Raw genomic sequence first — 15065 nt, forward strand, 5'->3', positions numbered from 1 at the left:
GAACCACAAATACAAGCAAATGCAGGAATTCCACAGAAGCACCCCAATGGTTTTCCCAAGTTCAACACAGATTAATCCATCTATTCAGATACACATACTTTCATGGTTACATATAAAAACTCATTCTCTTTTGGAGACCAGGTGGCAATTACCTGTGATAAAAACATGATAAAGATGGTTCTTATTTGCATTAGGCTGTTCCTAATGTAGTGTAACAAAGATCAGGGGATAGACAGATCCTCAGTGCTTCTGCTAGGCTCTGAGAAGGGTCAGTTGGTAAAAACAAAAAACCCTACAGTTTTGTTTGGATGCTGTAAGTCTCTGACTTCTGTTGAGGAAAATTGACATAATTATGAAAAGCAAGGAGGATATTGGTGATCTTCCTGATTTGAAAACCTCTAAATGTATTCTCTTGGAATGATCCTGAATAGAGATGGACATGAAGCTTTATCTGTAACAAGCCAGGACTCTAACCTCACGAAGATGTAGGTTCTGCTCTCTCAATAGCCCTATTAGCCAAATAGACCGTAGTTGCTCTGCGTTGTTACCCATGGGGTTCAGCCGCCAGAACACCTGGGCTATGGTCCTGGTTGTATCCTTTGGACCTTGAAAAAAAAAAAAAACCTTTAAAATCATTTTCTCTTAACATGCTTGTCTGTACTTTGAAAGGATTAAGTAAGTTAATGTTCTAGCACTTTGAAAGAGTAGAAAGTGCTATTAATTACCAGTGGACGTGAATCAAAAACTGGAAGAAACCTTAACTCTTAACCTATTTTGGCTGGGAAGGGAGATTTGGGGTTTGGGCACAGCCCAGTTAAAGGGATTCTCAAGTGTCAGTTACCTCAATCTCTCCTTTATGTCCCTGTCTTTTTATTGGGCCTGCCATGGCCTTAGTTAACACATTCATCTCTTAATTCATTTGTCCTTGTCCAGCCACCCCTGAAAACCTGCTTTCCCAGTTTCCATTATCCTTCACACTGGCCACTAGTTATTCTCTAGAATTTATTTAACTACAAAAGTCCTATTCCAGTGGCTCCTTAGGGGATTACAAGATGGATCCATGATATATCAGGCTCTTCCATTCTACCTCTCAGGTAGTCATAAGCACTAAGTTTGTATAATGCCTGACACATAGGATTCGATATATCTACTGTAGTGATTTATATAATATTATTAATGTTATTAGAGGTAATTACAAATATGGAGATTGTATATAAATTATATTAAATATAAATACTTTAAATAAAAATTTTAACATTTTTTTATATACATAAAATTATCTCCATTTCTAGCCCCTTTCCTCTCCGTGAGAATGAGAGATGGAACTGAAAATTCTAACCTTGTAACCGTGGCTTGGTCTTTCTGGTGACCAGCCTCCCCAAAAGCCCACCAAGAGTTACCTCGTTAGAACAGAAAACATTGCTCTCACCTATGATCAGATCCAAGGGATTTAGGAGCTCTGTTTCAAACCAGGGCAAAAGGCCAAATGTTAAAGATGCTTCTAGTGCTCTTATCCCTTAGGAATTTAAAAGGATTTTAGGAGTGCCTAATCAGGAACCAGGGACAGACCAATATATAACTTTTCTACCCTCACATTCACCATTTACTACACTTAGCTCAAATCCCTGTGTTGTTAATTCTTGGCAAACATTATTTCTTTGTCTAAAAGTTAAAAAAGCTTCCTTCTCTGGTCGCTTTTTCAGGACTTCATTGTTTTGTGAACCCTGCCCCCCACCCCCCCACCATGGACTGGTAGAAATTTAGTAACATTTGTATGCTTTTCTCATGTTAATCTTGTATCAGAGTAATTCTCCAGTCCAGCCAGAGACCCTAAGAGCGTCGAGGAGGAGGTTTTTTTCTTCCCTTACACTAACATCTTCAGTACAGTGTTGAGTAGAAGCAGTGATAGCAGACATCCTGGTCTTGTTCTAATTTTGAAAGGAAGCTCTATTAATTCACTAGGCTGCTGTAACAAAGTACTACAAATTGGGCGGCTTAAATAGTAGGAAGTCAGTGTCTCACAGTTCTGGAGGCTAAAAGTCCAAGATCATCATGTGAGCAGGATTGGTTCCTTTGAAGGTTGTATGGGGAAACTGCTCCCTGCCTCTCCTCTACCTTCTGGTGGTTTCCTGGCAACCTTTAATGTCTATTAGGCTGTAAATTCATCACCTTGACCTCTGCCTTCATGTCCATATGACGTTCTCACTCTGTGTGTGTGTCTGCTTCTGTGTCCACATTTCCTCTTTTGGTAAGGATACCAGTTACGTTGGATTGGGACTCACCCTAATGGTCTCATATTAACTAATTACATCTGCAGTGACTCCATTGCCAAATAAGGTCACATTCTGAGATACTGGTGAGGACTTCAACATACTAATATTTGTGGGACACAATTCAACTCATGAGCAGCTCTGACACTTTGGTATTAAATGTGTTTGCCATGATAATCTTTGTTAAGTAAGTTGTTTCCCATTTCCAGCTTGCTTAAAAGCTGTTATCTTAGATGTTAACCTTTACTGAATGTTTTTACGTACTTAATGAGATTATAATATATAACTTTTCTTCTTTAATCTGATAGTGGGTGATTTATTCTAACAGCTTTTTCATTTTAGTCCATGCCTGAATTCTCAGAATAAACCCAAATTGATGGTGAGTTTTAATACATTCCTACATTCAGTCTGCTAACATTTTAGAAGATAGTTTCTGCATCTTTGTTCATAAAAATTATTGGCCTGTATGGTTTGTTATTGTTATTGGACCATCTTTGTTCTTGATATGTTACAATCGCCCCATAAAGGAAGGTGGGAACTGTGACAGAGATTCTGGGTTGTTTCAGTTCAGGATGATGAAAATGTTCTGGAAAATGGTTAGTGATGATGGTTGTACGACAGTATGATTGTACTTAATGCCACTAAGCTATACACTTAAAGATGGTTAAAATGGTAAATTTTATGTTTTGTGTGTTTTAACACACACACACACACACACACACACACACACCAGACCCACCAATAACATCACTGAAAGCTTTCCTCTTAAGATTAGGAATAAAATAAGGATGTTTGTTCTTGCCTTCCCTATTTAGTATTTTACAGGAGATTCTAGGCAGGGCAGTTATGAAAGAAAAAATGAATAAAAGCCATCCAGATTAGAAAGAAAAAGTAAAACTGCCTCTATTTAAAGATAACATGATCTTATATATAGGAAATCCTAAAGAACACACACACACACAAACTTAATAGAGCTAATAAATTCAGGATGGTATCAGAAGATAAGATCAATGCATAAAAATCAGTTGCATTTCTTTTTTTTTTTAAGATTTTATTTATTTATTTGACAGATCACAAGTAGACAGACAGGCAGAGAAAAAGGGGGAAGCAGGCTCCCTGCTGAGCAGAGAGCCCGATGTGGGGCTTGATCCCAGAACCCTGGGATCATGACCTGAGCTGAAGGCAGAGGCTTAAGCCACTGAGCCACCCAGGCGCCCCTCAGTTGCATTTCCGTACACTGACAATGAACAGAAAATGAAATTTAGAAAACTGTTTCATTTACAATAGTATCAAAAAGAATACTTAGTAATTATTTTTTACAGAGAAGAGCATAACTTGTACACTGAAAACCACAAAACAGTGTTGGAAGAAACTAAGGAAGATTTAAATAAATGGAAAGGCATCCCATTTTCATAGATTGGAAGACAAGAGGGCAGTACTCTCCCAAACTGATCTACAAATTCAACACAATCCCAATCAAAATCCCAACTGCCTTTTTTTTTTTTTAAAGGAATGGACAAGCTGATTCTAAAATTCATATAGGATTGCAAGAGACTTTACCCAAAACAGTCTTAAAAAAAAAAAAAAAAAGGTGGAGGATTCCCATTTCCCTACTTCAAGCCTACAGCAAATCTATAATAAAGACAGTGTGATGCCAGTATAAGTATAACCGTATAGATCAGCAGAATCGAATTCAGAGTCCAGAAATAAACTCATACAACTATGGCCAATTGATTTTCAACAAAAGTCCCAAGATTATTCAGTGGGGAAAAGACTATTTCCACAAGTCGTGCTAGGAAAACCGTAAATCCACGTGTGAAAGAATGAGGTCGGACCCTTGCCCTACACCGTATGCAAGAATTAGCTCAAAGTGGGTAAGAGGCCTGAGCGTTTAAGTTAGAAGAGTCTGAAAACACAGCTGTTAATTTGTGACTCTGTATTATCAATACTTTCTTCACCAAAAGTACAAGCAACAAAATTAAAAAATAAAATTTGAACTATACCAAAGTGGAAAACTTTCAGGTGTCAAACTTTTATATATATCAAAAAAGTGAAAAGACACACTCCACAGAGTGGGAGAAAATATTTATGGACTATAATTTGATCAAGACTAGTAGCCAGAATATATAAAGCATTCTTAATAACCTAAAAATAAAAACAACCCTATTAAAAATCAACAAAGGTATTAAATAGACATTTCTCCAGTGAAAATATACAAATGGCCAATAACCACATGCAAAGATACTCAACATCATTAGTCATTAAGGAAATGCAAATCAAAACCACAATGAGATACAACTTCAAACCTACTAGGATTGCTATAATTAAAAAAATAAACAAGTATAAGTAAGAAAGTGGAAAAATTGGAAAATTGCTGGTAAGAATGTAATTTGCTTTGGATATTTGCAAATTTGCTGTTTGCTTTGGAAAGCCGTTGGATGGTTCCTCACAAAGTTAAACAGAATTACCATATGACCCAGTAATTCCACTCCTAGATATCTATCCAAGAGAACTGAAAATATAAGTTCCAACAAAAACTGGTACATAAATATTCATAACAGTTACTCATAATACTCCGTGAGAACAACCCAAGTGCCCATCAACTGATGCATGAATAAACAAAATATGGTATATTCATATAACATAGTATTATTTGACCATAAAAAAAAGGCTACACATGGATGAATCTTGAAAACATTGTGCCATGTGAAAGAAGCCAGACACGAAAGGTTGTGGATTATATAATTCCATTCATATGAAATGTCCAGAATATGCAAATCTGTTGAGACAAAAAGATTAGTGGTTCCTAGTGGCTGGGGGACAAGGGGATTCAGGAGTGACTGCTTCATGGATATAGGGTATTTTTTGAGGGTGATGAAAATGTTCTGTAATTAGTGGTGATTATTGTGCATGTTTTTGAACAATCTAAAACTCACTAAATTGTATATTATAAAATGGTGAACTTGAGCGAGATTTTACAGATGAGAAGTGTGCACATGAAAATATGTTTAACCTATGAAGGAAAGGCAAATCAAAACCATTTTGAGAACAGCCCAGAGAGATATGATGACTAAATGTTATATGGTATCTGGGATGGAATCCTGAAATAGGAAAAGGATCTTGGCAAAAAAGTAAGGAAATCTGAATGAAGTAATAGACCTTAGTTAATAATAATGTGTCAGGGCACCTAGGTGGCTCAGTCAGTTAAGTGTCTGCCTTCAGCTCAGGTCATGATCTCAGGGTCCTAGGATCAAGCCCCCTGTTGGGCTCTCTTTCTCAGTGGGGAGTCTGCTCACCCTCTTACTGTCCCCCACTTGTGCTTGCTTGCGCTCTCAAATAAGTAAAATCTTTTAAAAAAAAAAAATAACGTGCCAATTTTGGTTCATTAATTGTCCTAAGTGGACCATACAAATATGATTTAATGGGTTAGTTCTTTGGGATGGTAAACCTGTTCTCGATCTTGACCATGATTAATCTATACATGTGTTAAAATTCATAGCAATGTACAACAAAAATAGTTTACTTTAAATGTTCATTTAAAAAAGTAAAATTCGGGGGCGCCTGGATGGCTTAGTAGGTTAAGCCGCTGCCTTCAGCTCGGGTCATGATCTCAGGGTCCTGGGATCGAGTCCCGCATCAGGCTCTCTGCTCGGTGGGGGGCCTGCTTCCCTCTCTCTCTCTCTGCCTGCCTCTCCGTCTACTTGTGATTTCTCTCTGTCAAATAAATAAATAAAATCTTTTAAAAATTTTAAAAAAATAAAATAAAAATAAAAAAGTAAAATTCGGGGCACCTGGGTGGCTCAGTGGGCTAAAGCCTCTGCTTTCGGCTCAGGTCATGATCCCAGGGTCCTGGGATCAAGCCCCACATCGGGCTCTCTGCTCAGCGGAGAGACTGTTTCCTCCTCTTTCTCCCTGCCTGCCTCTCTGACTACTTGTGACCTCTGTCTGTCAATTAAATAAATAAAATCTTTAAAAAAAAACTATTAAAAAATAAAAATAAAGTAAAATTCTTAAATGATTTGGAAGAATTGGAGAGTAACCAAGAATTCAAAGAACCTGGAGATTTGATCCTTGAAGGAACTGAGCTGCACTGGGTGAGATCTCTCCTTACAAAACTTTCTCCTTAGGACACTCCCCAGTCTGCGCAGTGTGGGTGGCTAGAACTCTTGCAGAAAGCCACAGACTTCTTGGCTTAAGAGAGCAGTGGATTTTAGTGGAGAACTGGGAAAAATGGGTAAAGGTGGTCAAAAGGCACAGACTCACAGTTATAGATAGTCCCGGGAATGTCATATACATCATGGCAACTATAGTTAAAAAAAAAAAAAAAAAAAAAAAAAAAAAAAAAAGATATCAGTGGGTGAAGTTCAGATCAGCTGCCAGAGCAGCTGGATATTGAGGGAGAATACCCAGAAAGGAGGGATCTGCAGAGAGGAAATCCCCTAAACCTGCTTATGAAATCCCCTCAAATCTTTGGGTGACCCCCATACTGCAGAGCTACTAGGTGAAACTCCCAAAGAGTCCAGCAGAAAGCAACAGCTCAAAGGCAGGAAGAGAAGGGCAGGTATTTCAGCTGCTGCCTGCTCCAAGAGAGATAGGATTTATAGTATGATTTTCACAAATTCAGAGGGGCATGGGTAAATGTCTTAGATTGTCCACTGAAATCCCACAGGGGCCACATCTTGGAAGACTCCGCCAGGATTAAGGCATTCACTCTAATAATAATGAGGAACCTTAAACTCACCATAACAAACGTTGAACCCAAACTACACAAATACAAGGTCAGTTTCCAGCTATTAATTTGACTCCCTGCTAATACAAAAATCAACATTCTTCAGAAGATACAAAAAAAAATCCAGACTCTGTATAAGGTGTCATCCCCACCCAATGTCCATTATCGCATTTTTAAAATCCTAGAGATGCCCCACCTCCAAATGTAACTCAATATTAATAGAATTGATAGAATGGCAATAATCCCCAAATGTTGTGGGGAGCAGAATTTGAAGCAGCTATTATAAATATCTATAAGAGAGTTTAAGGGAATAAGTTATAATGGATACATGAAAGAGAAATCTTAACAGAGAAAAGAAAAAGAAACCTAGAACTGAAAATAAAATAAAAAATTCAATGAGTGAGTTTAACAGCAAATCGACGGAATCCAAAAAAGGGTCAGTGAAATCAAGTATCAAGAGACCTCTCAGTCAAGGGACTGAGAAAAAAAATACTGAAAAAAAAAATATGACCTATCAAAAAATATTCAGGTGATGGCATTAACTGGAGTTCCAGTTTTCAGAGAAAACAGGGTAGGAAAATGTGATTAATTAATGACAACAACAAAAATCCCTACGTTTTGTAAAGACAAAATTTTCAGATTCAAAATCTCAGGGAACCGCAAGAAGATTAAATATGAACAAAACCACTCTTAGACACATCACAATCCGACTTCTTTTTTTTTTTTTATTTTTTTTTATTTTTTTATTTTTATTTTTTTAAAGATTTTTATTTATTTATTTGACAGAGAGAAATCACAAGTAGATGGAGAGGCAGACAGAGAGAGAGAGGGAAGCAGGCTCTCCGCTGAGCAGAGAGCCCGATGCGGGACTCGATCCCAGGACTCTGAGATCATGACCCGAGCCGAAGGCAGCGGCCTAACCCACTGAGCCACCCAGGCGCCCGACAATCCGACTTCTGAAAAGAGAGATAAAATATTGAAAGCAGCCAAAAATGATAAACACATGACATACTGGAGAACAATGGTTGGAGTTCTCATTGACTTGTCACCTGAAACAGTGAAGGTCAGACAGTGGGGGAGGGGGGAGTCTTTATTTAAAGTACTGGGAAAAAAAATCATTAATAATTCTACATCCAATAGAATGAATGAAGATGATATATAGATATTTTTCAGATAAAGAAATCATCTAAGAGAATTTATTGCCAGCAGACCTGTACAAGGAATGCTGAAGGAAATTCTTCAGGCTAAAGAGAAATTAGATCAGAAAATCTTAAACCTTGACGAATGAATGAAGAGGCCAAACAAAAAAAATACAGACAACAAATCGGTATTGACAGAGAAGAAGGGGATGGAGGGACCAGTGAAGTAGATAAAGGGGATCAAGAGTACACTTACCTTGATGAGCACTGAGAAACGCACAGAGTTGTTCAATCATTTTATTGTACACCTGAAACGTACGGAGCACTGTAGATTAAGTAGACTTCAATTAAAAAAAAAAAAAAACGGAAGAGGATCAGAAGTAAATGCAAAAGACTATTTTTGTCTTCTCACTTTCTCTAAGAGATAGGACACTTTAAAGCAAAAATTAGAACATTAGCTTCTGATTTTTATAGTATATAGTTAAAACACACATAATAAATACAGCATAAAGGATAGAGTAGGGGATAGTGGTAAATAGACTCATTTGTTTACAAGTCTCCTACATTTTACATGAAGTACGGTATTATCTCTAAGTAGACTGTAAAAAGTTTAGTAGGTATATTGCAATACTTAGAGACACTCAAAATTAAGACAGAGGTTGAGCTAACAGTAGATAAAATGACGATAAACTTGAGTATATTGAAACAAGACAGGAAAGGAAGAGCAAAGGAACAAAAATCAAAAAGAACTGGGGTGCCTGGGTGGCGCAGTGGGTTAAGCCTCTACCTTTGGCTCAGGTCATGATCCCAGGGGCCTGGGATCAAGTCCCGCATAGGGCTCTCTGCTCAGCAGGGAGCCTGCTTCTCCTCATCTCTCTCTCTCTGCCTATTTGTGATCTCTCTCTCTGTCAAATAAATAAATAAAATCTTTAAAAAAAAATCAAAAAGAACTAAAAAAAAATGGTAGACCTAAGTCCAGCCATATCATTTATTATATTAAATATATATGGGCTAAACAGTTTAACTCAAAAGCAGAGATTACCAAAATGAATAAAACAAGATTTAACTATATTCTGTCTACAAGAGCTGCAGTTTAAATATAAAGAGAACAAATTGAAAGTAATAGGACGGTAAAAGACAGAAACTCCAAATAGGGAGCATAACAACAACAGATGAAATAGACTTCAGTGCAAAGTGTAGTAGCAGAGATAAGGAACATTTTCATAACGATATAAGGTCAACCCATCAGACATCACACTCATAAAATGTTTATGTATCTAATAAGTTTCAGAATCCACAGAGCAGAACTCAATAGAATTAAAGGGAGAAATAATAGACCATCTTGCAATTGTCGGAAGTTTTAACCTTCCTCTCTTAACAACTGATAGAAAAACTACCAAAAAATCAATAAAGACATAGATGATCTGAACATTATCAACCATGTTGACCCAATTGGTATTTCTAGAATACTATAAATGAGCAAAACAAATTTTTAAATGCACTTGGTATATTCACCAAAATAGACCATATGTTAGTCGGTAAAGCAAGTCTCAACACGTTTAAAGGGAATACAGAGTTTCTCAGACCTCAGTAGGTTGGGGACAGGGCACTTGGAGTGCAGCTATCAAACTGGCTGGGGCCTTAATGCTCAGGACAGGGCCCCAGGGCTTCCTGCTTGGCTTCCTTGTCTACCTGAGGGACAGACGGCTTGTCCTCCCTGCTCTGGCCACAGAAGGAGAGCACCCAGCAAGGTGTGGAGTGCGGCCACTGCAAGGTAAGCTGCTTGGGGTAGATGCTGGGATTCCAGTGGGGTTCCTCTGTGCCAAGAGGGAGGAGGTGACCAAACCCTTGGTAAGAGCAGGAAGGGCCAGAGCAGGGTGTTGGGGGCTCAAGGGTAGGACCTGCTCTGCCCCAAGAGGGAGCCCCAAACCTGGTTCTGACTGAAGGTGACAGCCAAGGGCAGTGACCCCAAACTCTTGCCTCCCACGGAGGAACAGTGTCTGGGACTATACTGAAGGGGGATGGGAGGGGCCGGAAGTTCGGGTCAGACTATAGTCACAGAACCAAGGGCCACCACATTGGCCCACAACAGCAGTGACAGGACCCCATTGGGTTGAGGTCCTGCAGGGGCCTCAGAGAGAGGGCCTGACACCCTGGTGCAGGGCTACCCTCATCATTCTGTTCCCCCGAAACCCTCAGGGTGAAGGGAGGCAGAGCTCAGGCCGTCAGCAAAGCCCCAGCGGAGTAGAGGAGGCAGAATTATCAGGACAGGACTGGGCTCTGGCTCCCAGCTTCAGGGCCCTGGTCCTTTTCCTTTCTCACAAAAAAAGTGGAGGCTTGGTTCAATGAAAGTCAAAGGGAAGGGCGGCTGTTTCTCCAGATCAGGAAGGATACAAGGGGTCAGTACTTGGCATTAACTAGTGCCTGGTGGTGAGGTCTGGGGGCAGGGGAGACACTCGTGCGCTGGCAACATGAAAGAGGCAATACTGTGCAGTGGTTAAGGTCAAGGGCACTAGAGCCAGACCATCTGGGGTTGAATCCTGGTTTCTCCACCTACGAGCCTGTAAGCTTGGTAATCTCTCCAAGCCATGGTTCCCGTGTCTGTAAGATGGGAAGAATTAACAGTGTCTCCTTTATGACATTAGGACATTTTGTCATTAGGGCTCAGTGGGGCTTTAGCATAGTTTTTGGCAATAGATACTATGGATGGAGCACCGCATGTAGCCCTAGATCCACTATCTGAAGGGACACCTCGTCCAGACCCTGACTCAAATTCCAGGGCCCGACTGGCAGTGGCCAAAGTGCCCCATGACCCCACCACCACTGGAAACTTTCAGAGGGAGAGTTGGGTGGGGCCCTGCCTGCCAGGGCCTTTCCAACTGGGTAATTCTCAGAGAGCTCCGGGGTAGGGGTCACGGAGGCAGCCAGCCTCTAAGGGCTCATTGTTCTTCTCTGAGCTGGGAAAGATGCCTTCCCCCCACCTCTCTAACTCAGTCTGCTCCGGAGCGGACCAAAGATCAACAAACACCGCCCGTCTCTCCTTGCCCAGCTCACAAAGGGCTCTCAGTGTCTCACAATGGGCCTGTGATGCCCAGCCTTCTGAGCTTATCGGACCCTGTTCGCAAACGAGAAGCTGAGGCCCGCAGGGAGGAAGTCGTGTGTGTATGTCCCATAGAGGGAAGTGGCTCAGCCAGGATTCGGTCTCCCTGTCCTGCATCCAGGACTTCAGACTTAGGGGCACAAGAAATGCAGAGTTGTGCATGGACAGCCCCACACACAGCGCGCACAGCCTAGGGGGATTCAGGGGGAGGGGCGGCGGCTGGAACCCTCCCTCCTAAGCGGTCAGGTGGTGGTAGCTGTTTTGTTTTGTTTTGTTTTCTCTCTAGATGAGCTTCACGTCCCAGGTAACCGGAGCAGAAATCCTCAACTTGTCTTGTCTCCCCAGGTGGGATGTCTGCTGCTTCAGAGGCCCGGGGCACAGCTGTGACCATGACTTGGCCTAATGATAAAGTGGGAGGGGGGGCAGCAGGACCCAAGTGCCCGCCCTACGTGGTGTGTTGCCAGAAAGCATGACCATGACTGTGGTCTCCTGAAGTCCAAGGACGTGGAGAGACTGGAGTCTAGGGTGACCATCCAGGTTTTCCTGGGTTCGGGATGTGCAACTTTAAATTTTATTTTTATTTTTTTTAAGATTTTATTTATTTGACAGAGAGTGAGAGAGGGAACACAGCAGGAGAGTGGGAGAGGGAGAAGCAGGCCTCCTGCTGAGCAGGGAGCCCGATGCAGGGCTCGATCCCAGGACCCTGGGATCATGACCTGAGCCCAAGGCAGACGCTTAACCACTGAGCCACCCAGGCGCCCCGCAACTTTCAATTTTAAAAACCTGGAAAGTTCCAGGCAATCGGGGATGAGTTGCTCACCTGAGTGTGCCACAGCTTCCAGTCTGGGAAAATGAGACTCCCCCAGGAATAAGTAGAGGGGACTGGAGACGAGGGCTAGGAAGGAAACGCAAGTGTCAGGGACCGGAGCAACTGGACACGCAGTGGTTGGCACTCTGCAGCTCGGGCCTGGGCCGCCCACTCCTCGTTTTCACGGGGTTCCTTCCCATCCCTGTTGAATCCGCCGGAGTCAAGCCCCTCCGTCCCAACAAAGATACCCAGAGCCCTGGGACCTTCTCCCAGGTCCTCTGCCAGCCTGGGATTAGTCAGTGCTCAACGGGCCCTCTTCTCCCCTTCTTTCCCGGGCACTGTCTCAGACCCCATCTCCGGCACGGCCCAGGGGGCCATCTTTCCAAGTCCCCAGAGTGCTCTGTTCCCAGGCGATAGGACAAACCGGAACTCAATGGCCTTCTTACCTCCTTACAGAGGAAAGGGAGGTAAAGGTGACCAGAGCTGTGTGCACTCAGGCAATGGAGAACCTCAGCCTCAGTTTCCTCAACTTGCAAACAGGGGTACTGTACCTCTCTTGTAAAATGGTATTAAGCATCACAGGACCAGCTGCTCAATAGATGTTTGCCGCCGAGGCTGTTGGAGGGGACTTAGACCACTCAGTCCCCAGAGGAGATGTCTGTCTCAGGTCTGCATGTCACTCAGGTTTCTGTTTCTTCAGGCCTTCTGCTCGACTCGGGTCCACCGAGTCCGCCTGTTGCCTCCAGGGAATGTCAAGATGGGACCCGTTGAGGAAGGGAGAGCTCCGGGTGGGGGAGGGGAGTGGAAAGGCTGAAATTTAGGATGGGAAGAAAAGGTTGGATGAGGAGGCGGTCGCCATTGTTGGGAATTGAGGGGTTCTTAGTGGTGGCTCCAGGCAGGGTTTACCCGTGATGTGCAGACTTCTGGAATTCAGCACACAGAGGCACAGGTGGGCTAGTGAGGCCTGGCCCTGGGCCAGGTCTCCTTGAGCCCCCGGAGGCCCAGCGGACCTGACGCCCAGGGGAAGGAACCGGCTCCCCCTGCACCCCAGCCTGTGCAAATGCCCAGTGGTCGGGGCCCTGTTTCCTCTCAGGCCCTGACAGGGGCAGTGAGCACCATTAAGTTCTTCCTGTCTGAGGCCTTCCTGGGGCGGCACTTCGAGGCGGTGGAGTTGGAAGGCAAGGAGCCCGAGCCGGGAGACCTCTTCCTGTTCAGGCTGTTGTCCCCCACCGGACGCTGGTGCGGGGCCCACGTGGGAGTGTACTGTGGCCGCGGGGAGATCATCCATTTCGAAGGTGAGCATCTCCGGCTGAGATGACGGCCCCAGTCTGCGAAGAGAGGCTGCCGGTCGCAGCCCTGCGCCACCCGTGGGTGGGGCCCACGGGAATGAAAACTGCAGGTCCCAGGCTGGAGGCGCGCGTCTCTGGAGAAGGGTACTTGTCCCGCAGGGTATGGGGCTCAGGACCCCCAAGTCCTGGGATATTTGGGAGCGGGATCACAGGGCTAGGGTCCCGGGACCCACCCCGGCTCTGATCTACAGCCATTGGGCCATCCCTGTAGGGAGGAATGTCGCCAGCCAAGGGCCTCACGCGTTTCTGGGCTCCTGCGAAGGCATTGTATCCAAACAGGGGCAGCGCCCGCTGCAGCGCTCCCGCTCGCTGTGGCGTGTGCTGCGTAGACGTGGCGGCGTTGACCCGGTGGGCCTGGAGCGCCGTGTGCGCGAGGCCATGGATGCCGACCCGCCCCCCTACCACCCCACGCGCAGCAACTGCGTGCACTTTGCGCTGCGTCTGCTCGGCCCCGGGCCCACCCTGGACCCCCTGCGAATAGACGGCAGTCCTGTTAGCTCGGTGAGTGTGGCTCCGTTACCCAGCCACGACCCCACCCCGCCTCCGCCTCCACAGCCAGTTAACAAACAGGGCTAACCTCAAACCCAAGATCCACTTTACTCTGCCGGACCCAAAGCACCCAGAAACAAAGCAGGCCTGCCAACTCGAAGTTCCACTTCTCTAAAACTCTTTTGGGCCCACTCCAGGAAGGCCCCAGCTCACAGATCTTGGGCACATCGATTTCCGCCAGCCTACCTGCTTCCAAACCCGGACGCTGCTGGTCCTTGTTAAGCCTCTTTTGCATTCCCCCAGCAGAACCTACCTACGGAGCCCATCTTTCTTGCCCTTTACACCCAGGCCCACAGATTCTGGTTCTGATCCCACACCTGGTACCTAGTCTAGATCAAGACTCAGCCCTATGAACTCCTGCTCTCCAAGTCAAGCCCTCCTCACCACCTCCTCCTCTTCCTCCTCCTCCTCCTCCAAACCCAGCCAAGAGACCTCAGCCATCCAACCCGATGGCCCAAACTCGGGCCCAACTGGATCTCACCCCTTTCCCAAAACCTGGTCACTACTTTCTCTCTAGATCCAGGCCACCTCTCCTTGGGGGTACTTTGGGCCTTGGCAGCTGAGCTGGAGGCCTGACATGATCCAGGAGCCCTGCCTGTCACACCAAACCTTAACCCAGTTTCTTCCTCTCTCCCTTCCTTTCTAGATGTCGGTGGACCTGAACTTGAGTGTGGACTAGGTGTGGCCTTAGGCCCTCCTGACTGTGTACTGGGGCTTCAGAATGGTCATTAAACTATTTTGCAAAGATGAGTTCAGGGTTCACTGTCCCTTCTATTCAGTCTCCATTTCTCTGCCTACAGCGGGCTGTAGGCTCCTCCCACGGACAAAACCTCCTTAAATTCTGTCAGGTCCAGGAAGTCCCCTGGCTTCCTGGTGAGGAACCAAGGCACCATCCGAGGGGCCCAGATTTTCTAGGAAATATGTAGCTGGGAGCAGGACCGTCCTTGGTCTCCGAAGCGGGTCTCTGGGTACTGTGCCTCTTTCCCGCTCTAGGACCCCCAGCACGGGGACACAGCCTCCTCTTCAGTCCCCGGCTTTCCTTCCACTGCCCCGGGGGAGCATATGTGGCTGTGTCTGGAATGAGCGGAGCCGGGTGGTCGGGACCTTCCACCAAGACCCTG

The 15065-nt window shown here is 44.6% G+C and overlaps 1 protein-coding gene across 3 annotated transcripts in view; it reads left to right on the top strand.

Moving 5' to 3' along the window:
- Positions 1–14761, top strand: part of LOC131835542 (uncharacterized) — a 20746-nt gene extending 5985 nt beyond the window's left edge. The window contains exons 3-5 of one of the 3 annotated variants that reach the window (XM_059179893.1): positions 13140–13341; positions 13607–13896; positions 14591–14746. In XM_059179893.1, coding sequence (XP_059035876.1) covers positions 13140–13341; positions 13607–13896; positions 14591–14623 — 525 coding nt within the window. In that variant the 3' untranslated portion in view covers positions 14624–14746. Of the gene's footprint in view, positions 1–13139; positions 13342–13606 lie in introns of all 3 variants that reach the window. The other 2 variants (XM_059179892.1, XM_059179894.1) reach the window with 2 other exon arrangements.
- The last annotated feature ends 304 nt before the right edge of the window (positions 14762–15065 follow it).

Source organism: Mustela lutreola, chromosome 7, assembly GCF_030435805.1.
Source record: "Mustela lutreola isolate mMusLut2 chromosome 7, mMusLut2.pri, whole genome shotgun sequence".
NCBI classification, from domain to species: Eukaryota; Metazoa; Chordata; class Mammalia; order Carnivora; family Mustelidae; genus Mustela; species Mustela lutreola.